General features: G+C 44.6%; 1 protein-coding gene and 1 long non-coding RNA gene across 2 annotated transcripts in view; one reads left to right on the forward strand and one right to left on the reverse strand.

Moving 5' to 3' along the window:
• APOO (apolipoprotein O) overlaps window positions 1–27,204 on the reverse strand; it is a 153,032-nt gene that overhangs the window by 109,443 nt on the left and 16,385 nt on the right. The window contains exons 2-3 of the mRNA XM_040423651.1: window positions 19,150–19,257; window positions 3,097–3,216 (exon numbers count right to left, since the gene is read on the reverse strand). Of these exons, the coding sequence (XP_040279585.1) occupies window positions 3,097–3,216; window positions 19,150–19,257 (228 nt within the window). The remainder of the gene's footprint in view (window positions 1–3,096; window positions 3,217–19,149; window positions 19,258–27,204) is intronic.
• On the forward strand, window positions 8,374–27,156 carry LOC120994827. Its single transcript, XR_005777477.1, has 3 exons — window positions 8,374–8,384; window positions 9,793–9,796; window positions 27,009–27,156. It is a non-coding gene; the product is annotated as an uncharacterized LOC120994827 (long non-coding RNA).

The following is a 27,204-nucleotide window of genomic DNA, read 5'->3' on the forward strand; positions in this document are numbered from 1 at the left end:
CACCTAGATTGTATGGAAATCTTTACCATAAGCTATGGGTTAACCCGGAAATAAATGGTAACCAGACATGGTAAGAAACCAGACAACACATGCGATCCACGTACAATTAAAGAGGTTCTGCACTTTGTTTAAACTGATGATCTATCCTCTGGATAGATCATCTGCATCTGTTAGGCGGGGGTCCGGTACCCGGGACCCCCGCCGATCAGCTGTTTGAGCGGTAAACAGTGAGAAGGCCGCGGCGCTGCTGGAGCGCCGCTGCCTTCTCAAACAGCTTATTGGCGGGGGTCCCGGGTGTCGGACCCCGCCGATCAGAAGCTGATGATCTATCCAGAGGATAGATCATCAGTTTAAACAAAGTGCAGAACCCCTTTAAGAATAAATTGTAACTTACCTGACAGATACCACGTCGTCCCTTTGGTTCTAACGGCTGGGCTCTGTTTACCCGGCTGCAGCTCTGACATCACCATGACAACATGTGACCACTGCAGCCAATTACTGGCCTCTTCGGTCTTTGGCTGCAGCAGTCGTCACCTCTGCAGCCGGGTAAACAGCCTGGAAGGTAAGTAACGATCTACTCTTTATTGCAGGGAGAAAAATTTAAATAAAAATAAAAAAAGAGAAAGCATAACTGCAAGCAGACGGGCAGTTCGCATGTGTTACCCGGTTTCCTCCAGAAACCAGACAACCCCTTTGAACAAACGTGTGTTTAATCTGAAAACTTACACTGGTGAAAATATACCTAATGGTGTGCTACCTGTGAAAAGTGAATTATAGCATTGGATTTGTATTATGTTGATCTTAATGGGCCAGCCTTGTGAATCCAGATTAGACTCAACAAATAATGTGCACTCGCCTGTTCTTGGAACTCCCACAAAAGAGAATGGAGAGAGACGCGCATGCGCAGTCACCACTCCATTGATAAAGCCTCAACACTAGCCGTAACGGGGGTTTGTGTAACCCCAGTTCTGGAGATAGGTGTGGGTACCACATCTCAGACATTTATGGCACATGGATCAGGCATTACAAGGACTTAGGGGTAAATTTATCATGACAGGAATATTTGAAGTCAGTTTTGCTTGTGTTGGAGTACTTTGTGCCACATTTATCAAACACTTCTCTAACACTTCTGTCTAGAGAAGCTACTCCACCCTCCTCCTGGAGTGAGATTGCGACTTTTAAAAAGTCACAATGATAAATCTGGAGTGAAACTCATTAACATAACTAACCACACCCACTTTTCCACTTATTTCACAAAACTAGAGTGAGTGGTGTAAAAATGCAAAAAGTCAAAAATGTTTGCAAAAAGTCACAAAAGACCTCTTTTGCGACTTTTTGACACCAGAACCCATAGGCCCCTTTCACATGAGCGAGTTTTCCGCACGGGTGCAATGCGTGACGTGAATGCATAGCACCCGCACTGAATCCTGACCCATTCATTTCAATGGGTCTGTGTACAGGAGCATTTTTTTTCACGCATCAGTTCTGCGCTGCATGAAAAACGCAGCATGTTCTATATTCTCACAGCCCTGGCCCCATAGAAGTGAATGGGGCTTCAATGAAAAACGCATTGCATCCGGAAGCAAGTGCTAGGAGATGTTGTTTGTAAACCTTCAGTTTTTTTATCACGCGCGTGAAAAACGCATTAAAACGCATTGCACTCGCGCAGAAAAAATTTAACAACTGAACACAATCGCAGACAAAACTGACTGAACTTGCTTGCAAAAGGGTGCGAGTTTCACTGAACGCACCCTGAACGCATCCGGAGCCAATCCGTCACGCTCGTGTGAAAGAGGCCTTATGACTGATCATGCTCCGTGCCTCTCTGTGACCTCTTTACTACGAAATCACAGTGAGATAAAGTTGTCACTGTGATTTCGTAGTAAAGAGGTCACAGAGAGGCACGGAGCATTATCAGTCATGTTAATGCTCCGTGCCTCTGCAGTCTGCATCGGGTCTTGGCTGTCATTCACGGAGTGGATGTCACGCACGGCATCCGCTCGTGTGAAACAGCCCTTAGCGTTTAGGTGATATCACTGTTAAGGCTGATTTCACGTCACTTTTCATTTTCTGTTCTTCTGATCCTTCAGAAGATCAGAAAAAAAATTATCCTGTATTTTAAGCATCCGTTATGGACATTTTGAATCCGTTTTAACCATTTCCGTCTTAGATCTGTTTTTCTTTAGACTGTAAAAACGGATCTTAGATGGAAATGGCTAAAATGGATGCAAAATATGCTTAACGGATGCTCAGGATCCTTTTTTTTTCCGCTCGTTCATCAGGTGATCGGCTGCACCTTTAGAGGGGGCAGACTGCTGAGAACGAGTGTTCGCGGGAACGTTCGTTCCCGATAATCTGTCCGATTATCTGGACGTGTAAATCCACCTTAACCAACACAGTTTTTTTTTACTGGAGACTGGATGTAGCCACCAAGAGATATAGAAGGCCTCAGCACGGCTCAGAAAGAGGGGAATTTACCAGAGGGAACTTATACAGGAGAAGACAGTGAGCGGAGGTAGAGACCTGAGCGGCCATGTTTGGTAACTATGAATTCAACTAACAAACTATAATTTTAAGAAATTAAAGGATATTGTAATCAGCGCGTCTCTGTTTGCAGTGTCTACTGTTCACATTTTTCTTCATGTATATCTCCATATTAATTCCATAACAGGGCATTCCCACCTGGGACAATTGCAACAGTAGGATTTGCCATAAATGTCTGACGGGAGCAGAACCCATCTCTGGCCCTGAAGTGAACGCAGAGAAACCCACTCATGTGCAGCCACCTCTCTGTTCACCGCTATGGGACTTGCAAAAATAACCTAGATGCTGGTTTAGCTGTTTTTGGAAGTCCCATAGCAGTAAATGGAGAGGATGTCGCGCCTGTGCTGTCTGTTCTCTATTCATGGCAGTCCAGTTTTTGAGATAGGAGTGGGTTACCGAGGTAGGAACCACAACTATCGGACATGTATAGCATTGATTTGCCAAGAATCTCCAGGATGGGACAGTAACAGTGATTTTACACTTACATTTCTTTTTCTACGCACATAACCTTTGAATCTGACTCAGTTAAGAGGGTAGAAATCTTTACAGTACCTGACACCACTTAGTATATGGTGCAGTAGATGCTCTCAACCATGAAATACCCTCCTCCAATTCTGTTTTCTTGTCTTCAACATATCTGGTTTCTGGGGATGGACTGGAATATAGGGAAAGCTGCAAATATTGAAGAGTAAAATAGATGAAACATCTACGTAAAATACATAAACTAACATACATAAAATAGTCGAGTGTGTGTGAGTATCAGCACTTCAGATAAGCACAGCAATATGGGAGGCTCGACAGTAACAGAACTTATTTAGCACTGGGGTTGTCTACTTTTGACTTGGATTAAAGGGCTTCTGTCACCCCACTAAAGTCATTTTTTTTTGGGGGGGGTAGTTAAATTACTTATCCTGCGATATATGAAAATATAATGGTGTTACTTACTTTGATCCAGCAGTTTCTTGTAAAAACGAACTTTTATAATATGTAAATTAGGTCTCTACCAGCAAGTAGGGCGGCTACTTGCTGGTAGCTGCTGCAGAAAACCGCCCCCTCGTCGTGTTGATTGACAGAGCCAGCCGGGTTCTCCTTCTCCGGCCAGCCCTGTCGGCATTTCAAAAATCGCGCGCCTGTGTTCATTAGGCGCAGGCGCTCTGAGATGAGGAGGCTCGTCTCCTCAGCACTCCCTCAGTGCGCCTGCGCCGATGACTTCTTCTATTTCGGTGATGTCATCGGCGCAGGCGCACTGAGGGAGTTCTGAGGAGGCGAGCCTCCTCATCTCAGAGCGCCTGCGCCGAATGAACACAGGAGCGCAATTTTTGAAATGCCGACAGGGCTGGCCGGAGGAGGAGATCCCGGCTGGCCCTGTCAATCAACACGACGAGGGGGCGGTTTTCTGCAGCAGCTACCAGCAAGTAGCCGCCCTACTTGCTGGTAGAGACCTAATTTACATATTATAAAAGTTCGTTTTTACAAGAAACTGCTGGATCAAAGTAAGTAACACCCTTATATTTTCATATATCGCAGGATAAGTAATTTAGCTACCCCCAAAAAAAAAAAATGACTTTAGTGGGGTGACAGAAGCCCTTTAAATGAGTTGTCCGGGATTAGAGCTGAACCCGGACATCCCTCCATTTTCCCCCCGGCAACCCCCCTGACTTGAGCATTGGAGCAGTTCATGCTCCGATGCTCTCCTTTGCTCTGCGCTAGATCGCGCCGGGCAAAGGCTCTTTTGTTTACAATCACACACTGCCGGGCGGACTACATGACTCCTCTAATTGGGAAACAAAAGGGTTTGCTGGAAGCAAGGAATGGCACAACAAAAATGAGATACTATTAAAAAGAATAAAAAATCCTATTCCTATCTATTCAATCCCCTGCTGCAGCACTGCCACTTCCGTGGTCCACACTGGTCTTTGCTCCCTGCATCATACACTTGTCATACATCATTCCGGTGACTGCAGGAAGCAAGCAGAGACCGGCAGGGACCATTAGTGAGGTGGTGCCAGAGCGGTGATGAGGTTTTTATGTTTAGTTTTTGTTTTTCATCCCTTTCCCTACTGTTGGCAGACTAGATGGGCCAAATGGTTCTTATCCCATTATATATGTTTTTGGCTAAATTTTCATGGTAAACCCTGGATCACCGAAGGTTATGGGAGGCTGACCTACACAAATCTGCTGATCTCCAAGAGGGCTGTTGTTAGAGAGGAAAGGAAAATATCTTCAAGCTCAATTTACCAGTACTTTTATTTGTTTAATTTCTAATAAGGATTTAATTTGCAAAAGTTGAATGCGCCTTTTCAATATTAGCATGTTTGTAAATAGACCATATTGTTTGTTGTAGGAACTAGATTGATTAGAGATAATTGTACCTGCAGCATCAATGGTGCCTTTCCAATCTAGGAAGATTAATCTATACCAGTGGTGGGCAACCTTTTTTTTCAACTGAGCCAAATCTCGCCAAAACCACGATTGAAATTTATTTTGAGAGCCACATTTTTAAAACCGAAAATACAGTCAGTGACGTCTCCTTTGGCCTGAGCGCCGCACGGCACACATGTAGGCAGGACAGCCGCAGGCTGCCACCCCCGAGAGGAGGGAGGGGAGCGGGCGCCCGGCACACAGAACAGTGCTCCAGACTAAAAAAAATTCCTAGTAGCCATTGGCTCCTGAACTGAAAAATTTAGGAGCCAAATCAAATTTTTAGTCGCCAAATCGAAACTGAATCAAAATGTTGGTATCGTGACAACGCTACGCCGATCAGATCGGCGTAGGGTTGTTTTGAAACCAAAATTTTGATTCGCTTTCGTCACCATAAAAAAGTATTGTGATACTCAATACCGTGCAAAAAAAAAAAAAACACCAAAAAAAGCTGCGTGCATTTCGCATTTTATGAAACATTCGGCCCATAATAGAACAGTCCTATCCTATTTTTTGGGGTGACAAGGTGACTAAAAAGGCTATGTAATATGTTTATTTATTTATTGTTTATATATTTTATATGTAAAATTGGGAAAGGGGGGATTTAAACTTAATATTTTAAAGTACTTTCACATTAGCGTTTTTCATTTCCGGCACTGAGTTCCGTCACAGGGGCTCTATACCGGAAAATAACTGATCAGTTTTATCCCCATGCATTCTGAATGGAGAGTAATCCGTTCAGGATGCATCAGGATGTCTTCAGTTCAGTCATTTTGACTGATCAGGCAAAAGATAAAACCGTAGCATGCTACGGTTTTATCTCCGGCGAAAAAAAAATGAAGATTTGCCTGAATGCCGGCTCCGGCATTTTTCCCCATAGGAATGTATTAGTGCTGGATCCGGCATTCAAAATACTGGAATGCACCCGCACTAAATCCGGACCCATTCACTTCTATGGGGCTGTGCACATGAGCGGTGATTTTCACACATCACTTGTGCGTTGCGTGAAAATCGCAGCATGCTCTGTTGTGCGTTTTTCGCGCAACGCAGGCCCCATAGAAGTTAATGGGGCTGTGTGAAAATCGCAAGCAAGTGCGATTTTCACGCATGGTTCCTAGGATGAAAGTCTATTCACTGTATTATTTTCCCTTATAACATGGTTATAAGGGAAAATAATAGCATTCTGAATACAGAATGCATAGTAGAAGGTCAATATAATAAACATTGGTGGCGCAGTGCGCCCCCCCCATCACCCCAATATAATAAACATTGGTGGCGCAGTGCGCCCCCCCCATCACCCCAATATAATAAACATTGGTGGCGCAGTGTGCCCCCCCTCAATATAATAAACATTGGTGGCGCAGTGCGCCCCATCACCCCAATATAATAAACATTGGTGGCGCAGTGCGCCCCCCCATCACCCCAATATAATAAACATTGGTGGCGCAGTGCGCCTCCCCAACACCCCAGTATAATAAACATTGGTGGCGCAGTGCGCCCCCCCATCACCCCAATATAATAAACATTGGTGGCGCAGTGCGGCCCCCCCTCAATATAATAAACATTGGTGGCGCAGTGGGCAGTGCCAATGAGGGTTAAAAAATAAAAAAATAATTAACTCACCTCCTCCAATTGATCGTCTCCTGTTCTTTTTTTTTTCCAAGAAAATTTTTTATTTTCAAAAGTAAGGACATATACAAAGTACAATTCAGAAGCATTGCATATTTGTTACAAAATATTTTCAGAAAACAGACATTTATGTCTATGTATACAGTAGAGACTCCAAACAAGTTGTCCTTCACTTCAATTATTTTCCTGACCTTTCAAAATAACCCCCCCCCCTCCCCCACTCTGAGAAAACTCAATTGCCCTCCCCCCCCCCTACCCCTATTCAAAACTAACTATCCTCCTGCCAAAACAATCGCCATACCTTTCGTCAGACATGGTTTAAAGCAATGATATCATCATATTAGTAACAATGTGGGTGTTTGTAGGAAACCTGTTATTGTGCCAATCGGCCTAGCGACCCTTTCAACTGCTCCTCCAAATACCATTTTGTCAAAGTGAAGGGTCTCATGATGTGTTCAATATCTGAGTCAGAGAAGAACTGTGTCAGAAAGCCTCTCCACCTCTTTAGAAATTTGCCTCCCTTTCCTTCCTTATGTTTCATAACATCCCCTCGCTCCAGATTCAGTAGTTCTTTAAGGCATGTTAATATGTCATCCCTTGAGGGGACCGAAGGCCGGAGCCAATGTTGTAAAATGCTCCTCTTAGTTACCATACAGAGTGCATGGAAAAGGGTCGGCAGTCTCCGCTCCAGAAGGACTCCATCCTTTAGCTCCTCCCAATAATGAAAGAGAAAGGTCATAGGGTTCAACGGGACCGTCAAATTCCAACTATCCTTAGATATTTGTGCCACCTGATTCCACAGATCCTGTATGCGGGGGCACGACCAAAGACCATGAAATAGATCAGTGTGCATGACCTTACACTTAGGACAACTAGTAATCCTGTCTAACCTGTTGGGGCCTGCCGGGAGGTTAAAAGCGTAAATAGCATTATGCATTATCCTGAAATGTGTGTCCCTCCAAACTTCATTTATGACTGAATTCCTCATGGCCCACCAGCCCTTAAGAATCTTCTCCCCTGCCTCGTTGTCCTCTAATATACCAACCCATGGGCGAAAAGCTAGACGTGGTAGTCCATCCCCCAAAATCAACCTTAATTGGGAGTACAATAGAGAAATGGATTGCGGGCCTGTACCCTTCATTACTATCTTATCAAAGTCATTCGTCACAATTTCCTTAGAGACATCCCTCAGCCTATCAGTTAAGAATTTATTAACCTGGGAGTATTGGATAGTTTGAAAAGGACTCAGGTGATAAGCATCCCTAACCTCCTGACATGATAACCATCTATTCTCATTCTTGTGTAACAACTGCTGGGCCGTCAGTATTCCTTTCTGCTTCCATTCCTTAAATAAAGCATTCCTCCTTCCCTGTTCAAATTCCGGATGTCCCCACAGAGGTAAGTATTTCGAGACTCCCTGACACAGTCGTAGACTCTTCCTAATAGTTCTCCATGCTGCCCATGTGTGGCGGAAGATAATCGAATTCCGCAGATGCATGGGTAGGGCTCTCAAAGCCGTATGTAATAGGGTGCAGGGATCCCATGGTGCGCAAAGTTCCCTCTCCAAAGAATAATCAGAGTGGAAACTTGTGTGGCGTAGCCAGTCAATAATGTGTCTAAGAAGACATGCCTGGTTATATATCCTGACATCCGGCATGTTCATTCCCCCTTTCAGTTTCAGGGCCATCAGCTTCCTCAGACCTATACGTGGTCTCTTTCCCTTCCAGATAAAGCGTGTCACCTCACCATGAAGTCTACAGATGTCTACATGCTTAATCAGCAAGGGCAAAGTCTGGAGAGGATAAAGGAGTCTGGAGAAGCTGATCATTTTGACTAAATGGATTCTGCCCAATAGGGGCAGGGGCAGGTTCTGCCATCCTCGCAGTTCCCTAGTCACTTTACTCAATAAGGGGGTATAATTCAGGCCGTATAATGAATCTGCCCTAGAACCTATCTTGATACCTAAATATGTAATGTGACCTTTAGCCACCGGTATCCCCTCTAGAGTGCTCCCAGGCTTTAATGTATTTTCCCCTCTCCCAAGCTGTAGAAGCGCACACTTGGCTGTATTTATCGTGAACCCTGAAAACTGACCAAATTTTGCAATGCTGCTCAGAACTACCTGTAGGTCTGTCACAGGGTTGCCCATGAATAGAAGTATGTCGTCTGCAAAAAAAATTGCCTTCAGTTCAGAGTTACCTATTTTAATACCCTCGAAAATCCCGCCCGAGTTTAGGAAACGGACCAGAGGCTCTACCGCCAGGTCAAACAACAGGGGGGATAAAGGGCAGCCCTGCCTTGTACCCCTATGTAAGCTAAAAGGATCAGAGAGAAAGCCCTGCATGCCTATCCTGGCCATAGGAGTTGTGTAAAGCTGAGTAAGGTATTCCCTAAAAGAGCCTCTCACCCCAAATTTATCCAACACCCTCCATAGCCACTCCCAATTTACCTTATCAAAAGCTTTTTCAGCGTCGAGAGTGACTATGGAGGGCGTCGAAACACCTCCCTTCCCCCGGCCCACCTCATCCAAGACCGCCAGGACCCTACGGATGTTGGCGACCGCTGACCGGTTTCTAACAAAACCAACCTGTGAAGGGCAGATCAGGCTCGGGAGGATGCTTGCTAACCTATTGGCCATAAGTTTCGAGAGGATTTTAACATCCTGATTTATAAGGGATATAGGTCTGTATGACGCGGGGTCCTCAGCTGGTTTGCCCTCCTTGGGGAGCATGCGTATGTGCGCCATATTCATTTGAGCAGATAACCTCCCCCCCTTTAAGAGGACATTACCCAGTTTAGATAGTATCGGTGATATTTGCGCTTTAAGGGCTTTATAGAAGGCGCCCGAATACCCATCCGGGCCTGGTGCTTTATTCCCAGGTAGCAGTGCTATTGTTTTCAGGATTTCCTCTTCCGTGATGGGCCTATTAAGCTGGTCTAGATCCTCCTGCGCTATCACTGGGAGATTTAAGCCTTCCAAGATACTAGGGCCCAAGCCTACATTGTCTGGAGGTCTACTATATAGATCAGAATAGTAACTCCTAAAAATTTTTAGGATATCGGGGGGTTGGGATCTAATTTTCCCTGCTGAGTCACGTAGATGGGTGATAGGGATTGTTTGTCTACGCCCCTTAGCCAGATTTGCCAGGAGTTTGCCTGCCTTGTTGCCGAACTTGTGCAACTCTAGTTCCCATCTAGCTGTGTGAAAGCTTTCCTTTCTCTTTGCCCAAATCTCGAACTCCTCTCTTGCTGTGCTCCACTTTTCCTTGTTCTCTGGCGAAGGAGATTGCACAAAAACCCTATAGCAACCCTGAACTGTCCGGCTACACTTGATAAATTGTGCCTTTGTAGCTTTCTTGAGGCCTGTTATATATGCTATCAACCTGCCCCGTATAACTGATTTGCCTGCTTCCCAGAAAAGAAGGGGGTCAGATTCATGCTCCTGATTAGTAGTGCTGTATTCCAGCCACCAACCCCGTAGTAATTCTATAAAGGTCTCATCCTCAGATAGGAAAGACGGGAATTTCCAAATGTATTCTGTCCCTCTCGGTTCCATATCCGCCAGAGACAGAACCACTGGCGAGTGATCTGAGATCACCAGGTTTTCAATAGCTACCTCGCTGACTCTGGACAAGAGTTCTGGTTTGGCCAACCAGTAGTCTATACGAGACCACGAGTTTTGCGCATGGGAGAAGTGGGTAAAGTCCCTTTCATCTGGGTGTGACACCCTCCATGTATCCACCAAAGCAATGTCCTCTGTGAGGGAAGACAAAACCCCACCTCTCCCATGAGCCCTATTCCTCAACGCCCCTGACTGCTTACGGTCTTCACTTTCTACCATTGTGGCGTTAAAATCTCCTCCTACCAATATATTGCCCACCTGATCTGCCAGTATCTTATCTCTCAGGGAGGCAAAGAAACGACCTTGCTGTACATTGGGTGCATAAACATTATATATGTTGAGATTCCTGCTCCCATCTTTCAATGTCAGAATCAATATCCTGCCCTCATCATCAGCAGTGTAACCCTGGACCCTATTTAGTAGGTTCTTGTGTACCAGTGTGATCACACCTGCCTTGCCCTGTATAGCCGGAGAACCATAAACCTTGCCCACCCAGAGCCTTGACATTCTCATAAAATCCTCCTCCAGGAGATGCGTTTCCTGCAGAACCGCAATATCTGCCTTCAAGCGCTTGAGATGGCGCAGCACCATTATGCGTTTCTGCGGGGAGCGCAGGCCCTTGACGTTCCATGTTACTATCTTAATCATTACCCCACATTTTTAAAAGGTTTTCCCCCCCACTGTCGATTGTATGAGACAAAGAGATTGGCAGGACAGCATTAACATAACTAAAACAACAAACAGAAACAAACATCCCTGAGTAACCTGCAAAGGCAAGTGAAACAAACATTACATCCTGGACTTCACTTTTTTCTGGTACCATTTTACCCTCCCATACCATTTCCCCTGAATAGCTTATAGTGGAGGATTGAAGGCCACCAGCTCCTTTTTTTTTTTTTTTTTTTTCCCCCCCTCGCTTATTTCTTACACCCCCTTTACGCAGGCACGGATACATGAGGCATGACACCCCTCATTTTCGCTGCTTCCGCTGATTGCCAGACGAAAAGTGCTGGGTCTCTTCTCTCCGTTGCGGCTTGCCTCTGGAAGTCCCTTGAAAGCCTGATTGTGGACTCTGCGACGCTCTTCTTCCTTGTTCCACCGGCTCCTCAGGCTCGGTGAGATATGGGCCTTGGGCAAAAAAAGCTGCAGCATCTGAGGCATTATTAAAGTTCCTGTAGACTCCATCCGCACACTTCACTTTTAACACTGCCGGATATAGTAGTTGAAAACGGATTTTCCTCTGGAACAGTGAAGTGCAAATTTCGCTGAAACCTCTCCTTTTCTTAGTGATCACTGCCGAGTAATCATTAAAAAGCATGATCTTCTGCCCCCTATAGGTTAGAGGCTCTTTTCGCGCCCTGAAAGCGCGTATAATGTCCTCTTTATCAGAGAAATCGAGGTATTTCATTATGACCTGTCTGCCTCTCTGCGGGCGATTAGCCAACTCCTTGGGTCCCTCCGGAGGGCTCTGCAGTGACCCCAGCCTATGCGCTCTTTCCACTTTACGGGGAATCGACAGTCCCAGCGCTCTGGGGAGTTCTGACTCACAAATATGCTTAAGCTCTGTGCCCGGTATGTCCTCAGGGAGACCCACTAACCTGAGGTTACTGCGACGTGAGCGGTTTTCAAGGTCGTCGACCTTATCCTTTAGCTCATTCACCGTCTGCATCAGCACTTTTATACGTGACTGTGTGCCCTGCATGTCTTCTTCCACACATGCCGTCCTCTGCTCCAGTTCGTCTATGCGGTACCCCTGCTGGCTGTAGGCTTCCTGCAGCTCTGTAAGGGAGTCTTGTATCGTCGCCGCCAGCGTAGATTTGAGATCAGGTGCCAGGTGGGCCGCAACCTCTAATGCCAGCCTTTTGAGATCTGCAGCTGGCAGCGGGGTAGACTGGAACAAGTCCTCTTGTGAGGATATCAGGGGCTGACTCAAATCAACTACCCTCGGCGTGGTCTCAGTCTCGGCCGCCATCTTGTCCTCTTTATGCAGCGGCGCCGGCCGCGGCTCTTCTCCGTCCTCCGGTCTCTTCCCGCTACGTAGCAGGTACCTCTCCATGCACACAGCGCTGCCTGTCAACACTTGCCACACTTAGTGTGGTTACTTGAGCCCGTAGGCGGTGATCGGAGGGTAAGGCTGTTAGGGAAGGTGGCGGAGCTCCGCTACACGCGTCTCCTCATACCAGCGCCGGAACCGGAAGTTCCGTCTCCTGTTCTTACTTCTTTCTAGTTTCTTCAGGACGCAGGACCTGTGGTGACATCAGGGTCGATCCTAGGGTCACAGGCGCCTGGGTGCAGAAATATTTCTGGCGCCCCCCACATGGGCGTGGTTATCTTACTAACTCCTCCCCTTTACAATGTTTCTATGGCAACAACTTCAGCCCCACCAATTTGCTTTGACAATAACTTAGTCAACGGCTTTGACAAGTCAAAATAAATGTTTTTTTTATTGACAAATCTGTGTCAAGTGCATGTAAATCAAATAGTGCAAATAGTACAAATAGTGTACTTGGACTATAAATATGAACTGAACAATATAACATTTTTGAACAGAAAATGAGGTAGCAGAAAATCTATAATAACAGATGCAAAATATGCAAGATAATTTGATTCTGTACTTTTTACATTTTCAATAAATACAATAACTAAAGTGCAAATAACAGATTCATGCATACAATCAAGTGCAAATATCAATTAAATAAAGTTAAATAAACTTAAAGTGGCTTGCTTCCCGGCCTCCTCCTTAGCAACCAGCTATATACAGTGTGTTTAAAGAGGAAAAAAAACACAAAATGCATAAAAACTGCATGCAAAAAGGAGGGTTTAAAATCACAAAAAGCACTGCAAAACATGCAAGACATCTAAGGGGAAAAGCAAATGTATACTACACTGATCAGCCACAACATTAAAACCACTGACAGGTGAAGTGAATAGCATTGATTATATTATTACAATGACACATGTCAAGGGGTGGGATATATTAGGCAACTACAATGGGGTCTAATGGATCCTGGAGGGGGGGCTCTCTAACAGAGGCCCTCTTTGTGACCTGAATTTTGATGGGCACAGTGGCTGCATTTTGACGGGCACAGTGGCTGCGTTTGGATGGGCACAGTGGCTGCGTTTGGACGGGCACAGTGGCTGCGTTTGGACGGGCACAGTGGCTGCGTTTGGACGGGCACAGTGGCTGCGTTTGGACGGGCACAGTGGCTGCGTTGGACGGGCACAGTGGCTGCGTTTGACGGGCACAGTGGCTGCGTTTGGACGGGCACAGTGGCTGCGTTTGACAGGCACAGCACAGTGGCTGTGTTTTTATGGCCACAGTATGTGTTTTGATGGGCACAATAGCTGCATTTTGATGGGCACAGTAGCTGCATTTTGATGGGCACAGTGGCTGCATGTTGATGGGCACAGTGGCTGCATGTTGATGGGCACAGTGGCTGCATGTTGATTGGCACAATGGTTGCATTTAATGGCACACAGTAACAGTATTACTTACACACAGGGTGCAGCCAGGGAAGCCAGCCAGGTCAGGTGCAGTCAGCACCCACTTCGCAAGGCACTGCAGCAGCCAGCAGGCAGATGATCAGATCGATGGCACGCCACTCAGTCTGTCTAGCCAGACCAGGCAGAAGGCATTCAAGGCACTGGGCAGGCTCAATCAGCTCAGCTGAATCAGGCAGCAGCAGCTTTAAAATGCTCCGCTGTCCGCTCGCTCCAGTCCCTCCTCTGCCTCCTAGCTACCACGCTGTCTGAAGATGGCAGAGGTGGGTGGAGCCGAGCGGAGCTATATGATCTCCAGCCGCAGAGGCGGCGCGCCGCGGGCTCTGACGTCACGTCGTCACTGACATCCCGCTCGGCTCGCAGATTCCTCGGCGAATCGGCGGCTCGGCTTAAAAAAAAAAAAAAGTCAAAAAAAAAAAAGTCCCGGCGGCTCGCTCGGCGCCTTTCGTGTAGGATCGGCCCTGGGTGACATCACTGTGCTCATCACATGATCCATCACCATGGTAATGGGCCATGTGATGAGCTCAGTGAGGTCACCACAGGTCCTGAAGAAACTAGAAAGAAGTAAGAACAGGAGACCGGCAGCTACCTGATCAACTGGAGGAGGTGAGTTAATTTTCTTTTATTATTTTTAACCCTCATTGGCACTTCCCACTGTGCCACCAACGTTTATTATACTGGGGGGGGGGGGGGGGCGCACTGTGCCACCAACGTTTATTATACTGGGGGGGGGGGCGCACTGTGCCACCAACGTTTATTATACTGCGGGGGGGGCGCACTTATTATACTGGGGGGGGGGGGGGGGCGCACTGTGCCACCAACGTTTATTATACTGGGGGGGGGGGGGGGGGGGGGCGCACTGTGCCACCAACGTTTCTTATACAAATACAGGAGGCGGGTGCCGGAATCAAATAGCCGGCACCCGACCTTTGTGACAGGGAGCTGCGATCAGCGGCAGTTAACCCCTCAGGTACCGCACCTGAAGGGTTAACTCAACTGCAGCGGATCGCAGCTCCCTGTCATAGAGGTCGGGTGCCGGCTATTTGATTCCGGCACCCGCCTCCTGTATTTGTATTAACAGGTCAGTTTTCTTCATTGGTGGCGCAGTGGCCACAGCCCCTCCCCTCCTCCTCCCGTCTCTTCTTATTGGCAGCGGCGGGGGCAGCAGCACAGGGGGGAGGGAGAGACTCCTCCTGCGCTGCTGAGAACGATCATCTCCTGTGCCCGCCGCTGTATTGAGCAGAGCTGCGGCGGCGGGTCCAGTCGCAAATGGCATCTGGAGCCCTGCAGAAGAGTCGCATTAAAGTGTGTAAAGAGCCGCATGTGGCTCGCGAGCCGCGGCTTGCCGACCACTGATCTATACAATTGATATATATACAATTGTGTGATCTCCAGAGAACTGATTGTAGTTCTAGTCAGATGGTCTAATTGAATGGATATATTATATAACATGGTGAAAGCCTAACTTTTCTTTGAAACAGGAAAATCTGTTCGCTGTGAGAAATCAAGTGTCAATCTCAAGTTTTCTTTTGCGTCAGTTATTACCAAGATACCAGTTTGATTATTGATTATATCTATACCCTATAGGTTGTTTTGTCTTCTTGATTGCATATCATTGATTATTCTTTAATTGCCACTAATTTTTATCGTCATATATTTTATTATTATTATTTTTATTGCGCTGAAATATTATTAATAAATATATATATATTTTGCATACAGCTGTTTTCCTGGTCATCAACTTAGCACAAATCACGAGCTCTTGTTAGCTTTTTATTTGTGGAAAAGAAGTTGGAATTTCCGTCATTATAGATCCTAACTTGTTTACATAAATAAATTTATAAGTATTCTGACAATCCAAGGTTCATAGCCCAACGAAAGGGGGCTAATAGTTACTGGGGAAAAAGTTTAAAACATTTTAAAAAACACAAAAGTATTATAGCTTTAAATCACCCCCTTTCCCGATTTTACATATAAAAATATACACTGCTCAAAAAAATAAAGGGAACACTTAAACAACACAATGTAACTCCAAGTCAATCACACTTCTGTGAAATCAAACTGTCCACTTAGGAAGCAACACTGAGTGACAATCAATTTCACATGCTGTTGTGCAAATGGGATAGACAACAGGTGGAAATTATAGGCAATTAGCAAGACACCCCCAATAAAGGAGTGGTTCTGCAGGTGGTGACCACAGACCACTTCTCAGTTCCTATGCTTCCTGGCTGATGTTTTGGTCACTTTTGAATGCTGGCGGTGCTTTCACTCTAGTGGTAGCATGAGACGGAGTCTACAACCCACACAAGTGGCTCAGGTAGTGCAGCTTATCCAGGATGGCACATCAATGCGAGCTGTGATAAAAAGGTTTGCTGTGTCTGTCAGCGTAGTGTCAGGCCAGTACATCAGGAGACGTGGAGGAGGGCAACAACCCAGCAGCAGGACCGCTACCTCCGCCTTTGTGCAAGGAGGAACAGGAGGAGCACTGCCAGAGCCCAGCAAAATGACCTCCAGCAGGCCACAAATGTGCATGTGTCTGCTCAAATGATCAGAAACAGACTCCATGAGGGTGATATGAGGGCCCGACGTCCACAGGTGGGGGTTGTGCTTACAGCCCAACACCGTGCAGGACGTTTGGCATTTGCCAGAGAACACCAAGATTGGAAATTCGCCACTGGCGCCCTGTGCTCTTTACAGATGAAAGCAGGTTCACACTGAGCACATGTGACAGACAGAGTCTGGAGACGCCGTGGAGAACGTTCTGCTGCCTGCAACATGCTCCAGCATGACCGGTTTGGCATTGGGTCAGTAATGGTGTGGGGTTGCATTTCTTTGGAGGGCCGCACAGCCCTCCATGTGCTCGCCAGAAGTAGCCTGACTGCCATTAGGTACCGAGATGAGATCCTCAGACCCCTTGTGAGACCATATGCTGGTGCGGTTGGCCCTGGGTTCCTCCTAATGCAAGACAATGCTAGACCTCATGTGGCTGGAGTGTGTCAGCAGTTCCTGCAAGACGAAGGCATTGATGCTATGGACTGGCCCGCCCGTTCCCCAGACCTGAATCCAATTGAGCACATCTGGGACATCATGTCTCGCTCTATCCACCAACGTCACATTGCACCACAGACTGTTCAGGAGTTGGCAGATGCTTTAGTCCAGGTCTGGGAGGAGATCCCTCAGGAGACCGTCCGCAACCTCATCAGGAGCATGCACAGGCGTTGTAGGGAGGTCATACAGGCACGTGGAGGCCACACACACTACTGAGCCTCATTTTGACTTGTTTTAAGGACATTACATCAAAGTTGGATCAGCCTGTAGTGTGTTTTTCCACTTTAATTTTGAGTGTGACTCCAAATCCAGACCTCCATGGGTTGAAAAATTTGATTTCCATTTTTTTTTTTGTGTGTGATTTTGTTGTCAGTACATTCAACTATGTAAAGAACAAAGTATTTCAGAAGAATATTTAATTAACTCAGATCTAGGATGTGTTATTTTTGTGTTCCCTTTATTTTTTTGAGCAGTGTATAAAAAACTAAAAATAGACATAACAGGTATCGCCGTGTCCGAAAATGCCTCAACTATTGAAATTTGAAAACATTTTCCCTGCCCAGTGTACACTGTAATGGAAAATAAAAATAAAAACACGTGATTATCCATTTTTTTTGGTCACCTTGTCACTGTTATTCAAAAAAAATTAATAACAGTGATCAAAAAGTTGGATGCCCCCCAACAATGGTACCAATAAAAACTACAGTTCGTCCTGCAAAAAACAGCCCTCATACAGCTCTTTGGACGAAAATACAAAAAGTTATGTCTGTCAGAAAATGGTGATGCAAAGAAAATTTAGATTTTTTTTTCTCAAGGTATCTATTTTTTAAGTAGTAAAACAAAAAAATAACTATACAAGTTTGGGATCCTCGTATTGAGCCGCAGAGTAAGGATGCCATGTCATTTTTAGTATGCAGTCAATTGAGGGTTGTTTTTTTCAATTTAACCCCACAAACATTTTTTTCCCCCATTTTCCAATACAAGACATGGTAAATAAAATGGTGAAATTAAAAAACACAACTTATCCCGCAAAAAATAAGCCCTCATATGGCTATATGAACAGAAAATTAAAAAAGTTATCAAGTGAGATCACTGCATCTAAAGTCTCAAAAATCCGGAAGGGTGTTACCGGCATCCTCTGTGGCCAGTAAGGATGCCGCTAATTGATTTGAATGCGCTGGGTCTCGCTTAAGAGACCCAGAGTATTCAAACTGCAATTCTTATTTTGGCCAACATAAGAAATGAGCAATAGGCAAGTAATAAACTAATTTTAAAAATACATAATTGTTAAAAATTAAAAAACAGATTTTGTAGGCTCATATATGAGCTTTAAAATCATTATAAAAATTAAAACTTAAAAAAATATATAACATTTTTAAAAAAATATAAAAAAAGTTTAAATCACCCCGCTTTCCGTATAATAACAAAAAATATAAACATCATGGGTATCACCGCGACTGAAACCCCCCGTACTATTAAAAAATAAAAATATTTTTCCAATACGGCGAAAAAAGGGTCAAAATGGCCAATTTGCCATTTTTTCATTGCATCTCTTACCTTGCCACAAACAAAGCGGCGTGGGAACAAAACCTGTAAAACGATGGAGGAATTGTGTTTTTTTCCAATTCCACCCCATTTGAATTTTTTTTTACCGCTTCCCACTACATTGTATGTCATAATTAATAGTGGCATTAAAAAGTAAGCCATCATACTGCTATGTGAACGGAAATCTAAAAAAGTTATGGCTCAAGGAAGATAGGGATGAAAAATGAAAACGAAAAAACAATAAAAAAAACAAACGGTAGTGAATGGGTAAAGGGGTTAAATCTCTCCTCTTTCTGAGCTCAGCTGTACAGTGGCAGTCTTATCAGTGATTGATAGCATTCCCTGTGTGAGTATGTATACAGAGATTGCTGTCAGTCATTGATAGTTTTACAAGGAGGTGGTCTTAAGTTTAGAAAAAGTACAGATTTAAATGTATAAAATTAAAGGTTTTGCTGAATCTTTTCCCACAAAACTATATATCAATCTGCTCATCTCCTCTTGCTCTTTAACATGCTGCCAGCAGATTGCACTGTATTTAATGGTGATAGGTCCTCTTTAAATGCAGCTATAGAGCAAGCAATGATCAGGAATGAATGTCCTCATTCCCAATCACTTCCTGCTCTTTTTGCCCATGTAAAAGGGCTCTAGCAGATCCCCTACTTGTCAGGTAGTTTAAGTCTATGTGCAGTCGCTCTCCCTACACTGCTGCATTGGCTAGTGTAATTGTATTGAGCCTCTTTTCAACAGAATCCGGTGTTTCAAATTATACACCCCCCAGTGTAAGAAAAAGGTTGCCCCCTCCATAATTTTTTTTTTGTGTCTGTACAATGATCATTTACCTCTTCCACTTTTAGGAGTGTCTTCTGAGGGGCTTTTGTTTCACTGGATGCATGTACATGGAGAGTGGCGAAACTCAGGCTAGAGGGAACAGCCAGAAATGTCACTGCCTGTAGAATAAAGAGCGCGATCAGTACATTTAGGATTCATAGCAGCAACATGGAAATCAATAGGAGGTCAGAGCAGCATAGTTATTAGGAAAAACTGCTAAGAATATCACTAAGGGCTCATGAACACGGCCATATGTAATTTGCGGCCCGCAAAAAATACGGATGAGGTACGTGTGCATTCCGCATTTTGCAGAAAGGAACAGCTTGGCCATAATAGAACAGTCCTATCCTTGTCCGTTATGCAGATAATAATAGGACATGTTCTATTTTTTTGCAAAATTGACATGCGGACATAAGGAAACGGAATGCACATGGAGTTATTTCTGTGTTTTTCGCGGACCCATTGAAATGAATGGTTCCACATACGGGCTGCAAAAAAATGGAATGGACATGGAAACAAAATACGTTCATATGCATGAGCCCTAAGGGCCCATTCACCCGACCATATTTTTCTTCCGTTTCCGTTCCGTTTTTTTTTTATAGGTCCGTATGCGGAACCATTCATTTTAATGGAGCTTGAATTTTTTTTTTAATGACTCCGTGTGCATTCTTTGTCCATATGTCGGTTCCGAAAAAAAACATGTCCTATTCTTGTCTGTTTTGAGGACAAGGACAGGCATTGTTACAATGGACGGCAAAAAAATGGATGCAACACAGATGTCACATGGCTGCCATCAGTTTTTTTTTTTTTGCAGACCGCTAAATACATACGGTTGTGTGCATGAGCCCTAAGTATGTACAGTAGGTCAATGAGTCAGAAATACAGAGAAACAAACCTATTGGATTTTTTGCTCCAGTAAAACCTCCTGTTCGGGGATTATGTTCAATTTGTCCTCTCCCCCTTATAAATGGCTGATTGAAAAAACACTGCATCTGCAATGTCTGCATGCTATCAAATGTTTCTAATGTATCATCCAGATGATTAAATATGTCCATATATGTAATAAAAAAATAATAATAATACATGGCATGTCCTTACTTTTTCACATGCTATATGGTATACAGTGCGACAGTAAGTGTCCCTGCAGTGCCAGAAAAAGGCTATTCAAGTTCATTGTATCTTAACAGAGAAGGTCACTTGTTATATCTTCTTCTGCAAAAGAGATTAGGCAAGAATATGCCAGTCTGTACTAGTGTCTAGTAGTCGTGTCTAATGGGTAGCAGATAAGCGTATAAGGTGCTGACCTCCGGCTTATACGAGAAAAATAATGAATGTGTTGATATGTAGCTGAAATACAGTATGTGCATGTTAGGGTGGGTTCACACTAGCGTTAGGGATTCCGTTATGGCTTTCCGTTATAACAGGGTTAAATTGAAAAAAAAAAGAAGATAAATACAGGTTTATTAAAGGAACATAACGGAATCCATAGGATGGAAGGCAAAACGGAAGCCTTTAAGAGGCATTCCGTTTTGCTCCGTCCTAATAGAAGTCTATGGGAAAACATAACGGATCCGTCTGGGTCCTGTTATGCAAGCCGGAAAACAAAGTCCTGTCGACAGACGGATCCGTTATGTTTTCCCATAGACTTCTATTAGGACGGAGCAAAACGGAATGCCTTTTAAAGGCTTCCGTTATGCATTCCGTCATAATGCTAGTCTATGGGCAGCAAAACGGATCCGCCCTTCCGTCTTATCGATTCCGTTATAACCCTGTTAAAACGGAAAGCCATAACGGAATCCCTAACGCTAGTGTGAACCCACCCTTAGGCTACTTTAACACTCGCGTTTTGTGTGGATCCATCATGGACGGATCTGTTCAGTTAACACAACCGTCTGCATCTGTTCAGAACGGATCCATTTGTATTATCTTTACCATAGCCAAGACGGATCCGTCTTGAACACCATTGAAAGTCAATGGAGGACGGATCCGTTTTCTATTGTGCCAGATTGTGTCAGTGAAAACGGATCCGTCCCCATTGACTTACATTGTGTGCCAGGACGGATCCGTTTGGCTCAGTTTCCTCACACGGACACCAAAATGCTGCAGGCAGCGTTTTGGTGTCCGCCTCCAAAGCGGAATGGAGACGGAACGGAGGCAAACTGATGCGTTCTGAGCGGATCCTTTTGCATTCAGAATGCAAACTGATCCGTTTTGGACCGCCTGTGAGAGCCCTGAACGGATCTCACAAACTGAAAGCCAAAACACGAGTATAAAAGTAGACTTAAATTAACCAATTCATTGTGATTAGTAGAGTTCTGCGGCACAATTCTGTGTATAATGGTAACTGGCTACTTTTTGTATAATGTTTTCATAAAAGAAATGGGTCATGAGCTATTAGACAGAAAAGATATTTTGCTTGCGCCCAGACATAACTTTGTGTTGAGCCCCTTCTCTCACTATAGTGATCACTGTAGATCTTGAATTTAGAAGACCAAACAAAAGTATTTATCTACAACAATAGTCAGTAGGCTTTACTTGAAGGAGCCTTACTGACCTCTAACATTTTCAGGATACAGCCGTTCCTTTATCGAAGAGCATATATACCAACACTTGTATCTCTAATTACCGCTTCTTCTGAAGAAGTGCCAAAGAAGATTACACACGGGAAATGGTGACGTGCCAGGACATTTTAAACATGCCAATCCCAGACTAAACAGGAACTAAATTATGAAACCTATCATAACGTACTGTCGTGGTAAAGCCTATTTTTATGCCTACTAAATATACATGATTTGACAAAATGTAGAAACTAAACCCAACTACACCATAAGCTGGATAACCGAAGTGCCCCCAAATCCTGTCAGATGACGCTAGTGGGGTCTATTCTGGTACCATTTTGTGGCACGTGTCAAGTCCCTTCTTCCACACAGAGGTGACTCTCCATCACCAGGGTAGAAGACCCTGATTAGAAGCAACCTTCGGCACTCCAGTTGTTGTGAAACTACAACTCCCAGCATGCTCCTTTCGCTTCTGTGGGAGTGTGCATGATGCAAGATGTAGTTTGACAACTGGAGTGCCAGAGGTTGCTGACCCCTGATCTAGAAGAAGACGAATTATCGCAGGGAGACTTCTAAAACCATGCCCCCTATAACGGGGGTGTTATAGAACTACACGCAACGCTATAATGGTGGAATCTGCAACAGAGGCTTTGACACAGATGTGAACATAGGGGCCCTGTATTGGTAGTGGATCCGCCGGAGGTATGTAGAGGCGCCGGCCTCTTCATAACTTCGGCGGATCCACCCCCAGTTCTAAATGTAAGACGGCTTCCATCTATGTCCTACATGCCAGAAACAGGCGTAGAAAATGGTAAATGAGACGGGCCTACCAGTCCGCCCACTTTTTTTAGACCTGCCATGAGCAGGGAGAAGGCGCAGATTGCGGCGTAAGCAATCTGCGCCTGAAATACACCTAATATAGGCGTATTTCAGCTTCGTAAATGACCCCCATAGTTTTTACATCTAAAGACTATTGCTACCATGCAGCAGAGAAGGTTGTCCGGTGTCACACGCAGCTTTCTGTGGCAGGTTTATTTTAACAAAAATGCAAAAATGGTTTGGAAGGGAATGAAAAATATAAAAGAAGGGGGAAATGTGGCCATCCCATGGAGAGTTTTTCCAATCTGAACACACTCGTGTGAAATTATTGCCTATTGCACACGACCGTATGGCTTTTTCAGTGTTTTGCGGTCCGTTTTTCACGGATCCGTTGTTCCGTTTTTTGTTTCCGTTTCTGTTCCGTTTTTCCGTTCCGTTTTTCCGTATGGCATATACAGTATACAGTAATTACATAGATAAAATTGGGCTTGGCATAACATTTTCAATAGATGTTTTAGCAAAAAACTGAACGGAAACTGAAGACATACGGATGCATTTCCGAATGTGTTCCGTTTTTTTGGCGGACCCATTGACTTGAATGGAGCCACGGACCGTGATTTGCGGGCAATAATAGGACATGTTCTATGTTAAAACAGAACGGAAAAACGGAAATACGGAAACGGAATGCATACGGAGTACATTCCGTTTTTTTTGCGGAACCATTGAAATGAATGGTTCCGTATACGGAACGCAAAAAAAACGGCCAGTAAACGGGGGGAAAAAACGGCCGTGTGCAGGAGGCCTAAGTCCTTCCTTTAGATTTCTTATTCCCTTCCAACCTACTACTGGCTTTGGCTCAAAAACTTTTACAAAAAGCTGTGTGTGACACCACCCATACAACACTGATCCTTAGGCCTCATGCACACATGGGCCTGTAATGCACAGGAGATTATCTTCTAGAAGCAACGCTCAGGAGAAGACCTGTAAGTGTCAGTCCAAAATGAAATACAATAGGAGAGCAACCCAAATCTGCATAAAGACAATGGGGGAGATTTATCAAAACTGGTGCAAAGGAAAACTGGCTTAGATGCCAACGGCAACCAATCAGATTTCACCATTCATGTTTCAGAGCTCTTTTGGAAAATGAAAGGTGGAATCTGATTGGTTGCTATGGGCAACTAAGCCAGTTTTCCTTTGCACCAGTTTTGATAAATCTCTCCCGATGTGTGAACAGGATTTAAACTGCATCTGTCACGCGCATGTGGCCACCACAACAGTAATATCTATATTCTCGTAGCCATGAAGTTTTTACAGGCCTATTAGTAAGGTAAATCTGACCCTATTCTGCTCGAGTCCCACACATGCTCATCTCTGTGGAGACTGAAGTGCACCATTGGTCCGTTCGCCTGAAATGTGGCATTTGGCCAACTGAAGAAGCCGGCTTCCCAACACAATTTACGGGCTGTCCACTTCTTTACTATTGATGGCCTATTCACTTCAATGGGACCAGCGCTGCAGTTACCAGCTCCCTCCACTACACAACAGGTGGAGCTGTGTAGATCTGGTGCTGGGGCTACTCTGAAAAAGCTGATTGGCGTGGTGCGGCATGTTTTGAGGATAGGCTACCGATAGTAATGGAGTGGAGTGGACAACCCCTTTAAGAAAAAAAATATCAGTGTTGAATTGTGCTATCATGGGAACATTATTTTCCTGTTTACATTGTAGCAAAATGTCTTCATGGTACAAGGCACAGACAATCTCATTCATTTCCCTGAAGTAAGACTTCATTACTCCGACTGCTGTTGCTTTCTTTCCGGCATTTTATTGATATAATGTTTATATTACACGTCTGTTTCCATCCTGTAAAATGATGAACAAAGTCAGATTTCATCCATTTTGCTACATCAAATAAAATGATTCAAGGGCTTGGCTGCACATGGAATGAATTCACCAAGTATGTCTCGGGGCTCGGCCCTGCGTGTGGGAGTTCTTGGCAACCGTGCAAAAGACTGCGGTGAATGAAACAAGTTTTTCTTTATGCATGGTTTGTGGCATAACAAAACTGATGGCAACCGACCAGCACGAATGGTTCTGATTTTCAGCACAAGCTACAAGACTGTATGGCAGGGACATAACAGGGGCGCAGCCACACGTCTCTGTAAGCTTCTTATTTCTATTGTAATATCTTATGGGGTCATTTATTAAGACCGGAGTTTTAGATTCTGGTCTTAATACCCCTGTGCTGGCGCTTGATGCGCCTAAGGATACTTTCACACTAGCGTTTTTTTGCAGATCCGTCACGGATCTGCAAAAACGCTTCCGTTGCAATAATACAACCGCCGGCATCCGTCATGAACGGATCCGGTTGTATTATGTCTTCTATAGCCATGACGGATCCATCTTGAACACCATTGAAAGTCAATGGGGGACGGTTCAGTTTTTTATTGTGCCCGATTGAGTCAGAGAAGACGGATCCGTCCCCATTGACTTACATTGTGTGCCAGGACGGATCCGTTTGGCTCAGTTTCGTCAAGCAAAAAGCCAAACGCTGCAGGCAGCGTTTTGGTGTCCGCCTCCAGAGCGGAATGGAGACGGATCGGAGGCAAACTGATGCGTTCTGAGCGGATCCTTTTCCATTCAGAATGCATTAGGGCAAAACGGATCCGTTTGGACCGCTTTTGAGAGCCCTAGACAGATCTCACAAACGGAAAGCCCAAACGCGAGTGTGAAAGTAGCCAGGCACCAGCCTCTACATAACTTAGGTGCTGGCCGTGGGACTTGCTTAAATCTAGACCAGCTCCCTTGCTGGCGTAGTTTTAAGTAATTTTCTATGCATTTTCAATGATAAATAAGACGGGCTGGCCGATCCAGCCCCCTTCCCCGCCACCTCCAAAAAGTAGCGTGAGCAGGGAAATGTCGCAGATCCGGCTGCAAATCCCATTTGCGACCAAATCTGCGACAAAAGTACACCAAAAAAGAGGCGTACTTCTCATCATAAATGACCCCCTTAGTTTCTTTGTTTCCTATTTTGTCTTTTTTTTTTTTTATTAAAGACATTTTTAGTAAGGTATTTTCAATACAAGAGACAAGTGTTTGACATGTGAAAGCAACATATGTAAGTAGGTTGTACGATTGGCAATTGGGATACAGGTATTCACAATCCAAGTAAAATAAAGATTAATTAAATGATCACAAAGTCCTTGGCATTTGCATTTCAGGTCTCCTGATGAGCGTTATGGTCAGTGCAGAACTTACAACAAGAAAAAATCCAACACAATGAAAATAAAATAAAGGGCAATAAAGAATCTTAAGGAGAGTGTACTTGACACTGGTTTTATTACAGGAGTATTCGTTACCTTGGAAAGGATGTATAGATATAACAATGTGAATGTCATAGGACCCAATAAAGGGTGTAGAGAACCCCATTTGGACCATTGACAGTGAAATGTCTTTGACGTTCCTCTCTAGTATGTCGCTATACTTAAAAAACACAATTATCAGACACTATGGAATGAATCTCCGCTATTGTGGGAGGCACCGCTCCCTTCCAATTTCTTGCTATTAGTATTCTAACTGCATGCAGGACACGGCAAACAACAGTTTTGCAAGTGAGCTGGGACCTATCAATATCTACTAACGCTAATTCTGGGTGGAGATCACTCATGACGGAGTATAAATCACTTAGCAATTGGGAGACAGAATCCCAAAAGAAGGACGTTTCAGGCAGGAAATCTACAACCTTCGCCTCTACATCCTCCCCAACATTGAGGTGAAGTAGGAGAATAAATACGGGAGAGGCGTAAAGGTGTATAATACCAGCGAAGGAGCAATTTATGAAATTGTTCCCGGTGTGATGCACAAGAGGTAGCTCTGTGCCCAACTCATCGCCATCATCTACACCGTTTGTGTAAATGTTTTAGAGAAATCCCTTTCCCATTGAGACATCTGTGGGCATTTCTGAAATGCCATATTCTTCGTGAGTGAGGAATAAATCGTTTAAGCCTCATTCACACGTCAGTGTTTGGGTCAGTGATTTCCATCAGTGATTGTGAGCCAAAACCAGGTGTGGAGCCTCCACGGACATAAGGTATAAGAGAAAGATCTGCACCTGTTCTGTGTTTAGACCCACACCTGGTTTTGGCTCAAAAATCACTGATGGAAATCACTGACCAAACACTGACGTGTGAATGAGGCATTAAATCCCTCTATTATATAGTGGGAGAGAAGGTGGAATAATTGCCCTCAAAGGGTCGGGAAGTGAAAGAGTGTTATTTTAATAGGAAACTTCCTGCTGAGTTATTTGATTATACAGTGAGGTAAGTTGTTCGGGCTTTGGCGATTTTGAAAGGAAGGATGCAGTTTGGTTGTATTTGTATTGTTCTTCGGCTGGAAGATGAAATTTACTCTGAAGCAGCAAAAAGGACATGATTTTATTACTTATCTCACACATTCCCTGGTCCTTCCAAAAATCTAGGTGTGGAGCCAGGGGCTAGGAACTTAAAGTGGCCCTGGAAGAAATACTAAAAGAGGCCCTGATTTGTAACTAGGTCCAAGTTGATGGAAGGCAGGGCCAGTAATACCATATCGTGGCACATTATACCACCCCAACAGTGCCAAATATCACAGTCCATCACAAAATACATCCCCAAAAACTTCCACTGGCGGGCTGTGAGGAGGACTCAGGCGGCC

Source organism: Bufo bufo, chromosome 3, assembly GCF_905171765.1.
Source record: "Bufo bufo chromosome 3, aBufBuf1.1, whole genome shotgun sequence".
Classification (NCBI taxonomy): domain Eukaryota; kingdom Metazoa; phylum Chordata; class Amphibia; order Anura; family Bufonidae; genus Bufo; species Bufo bufo.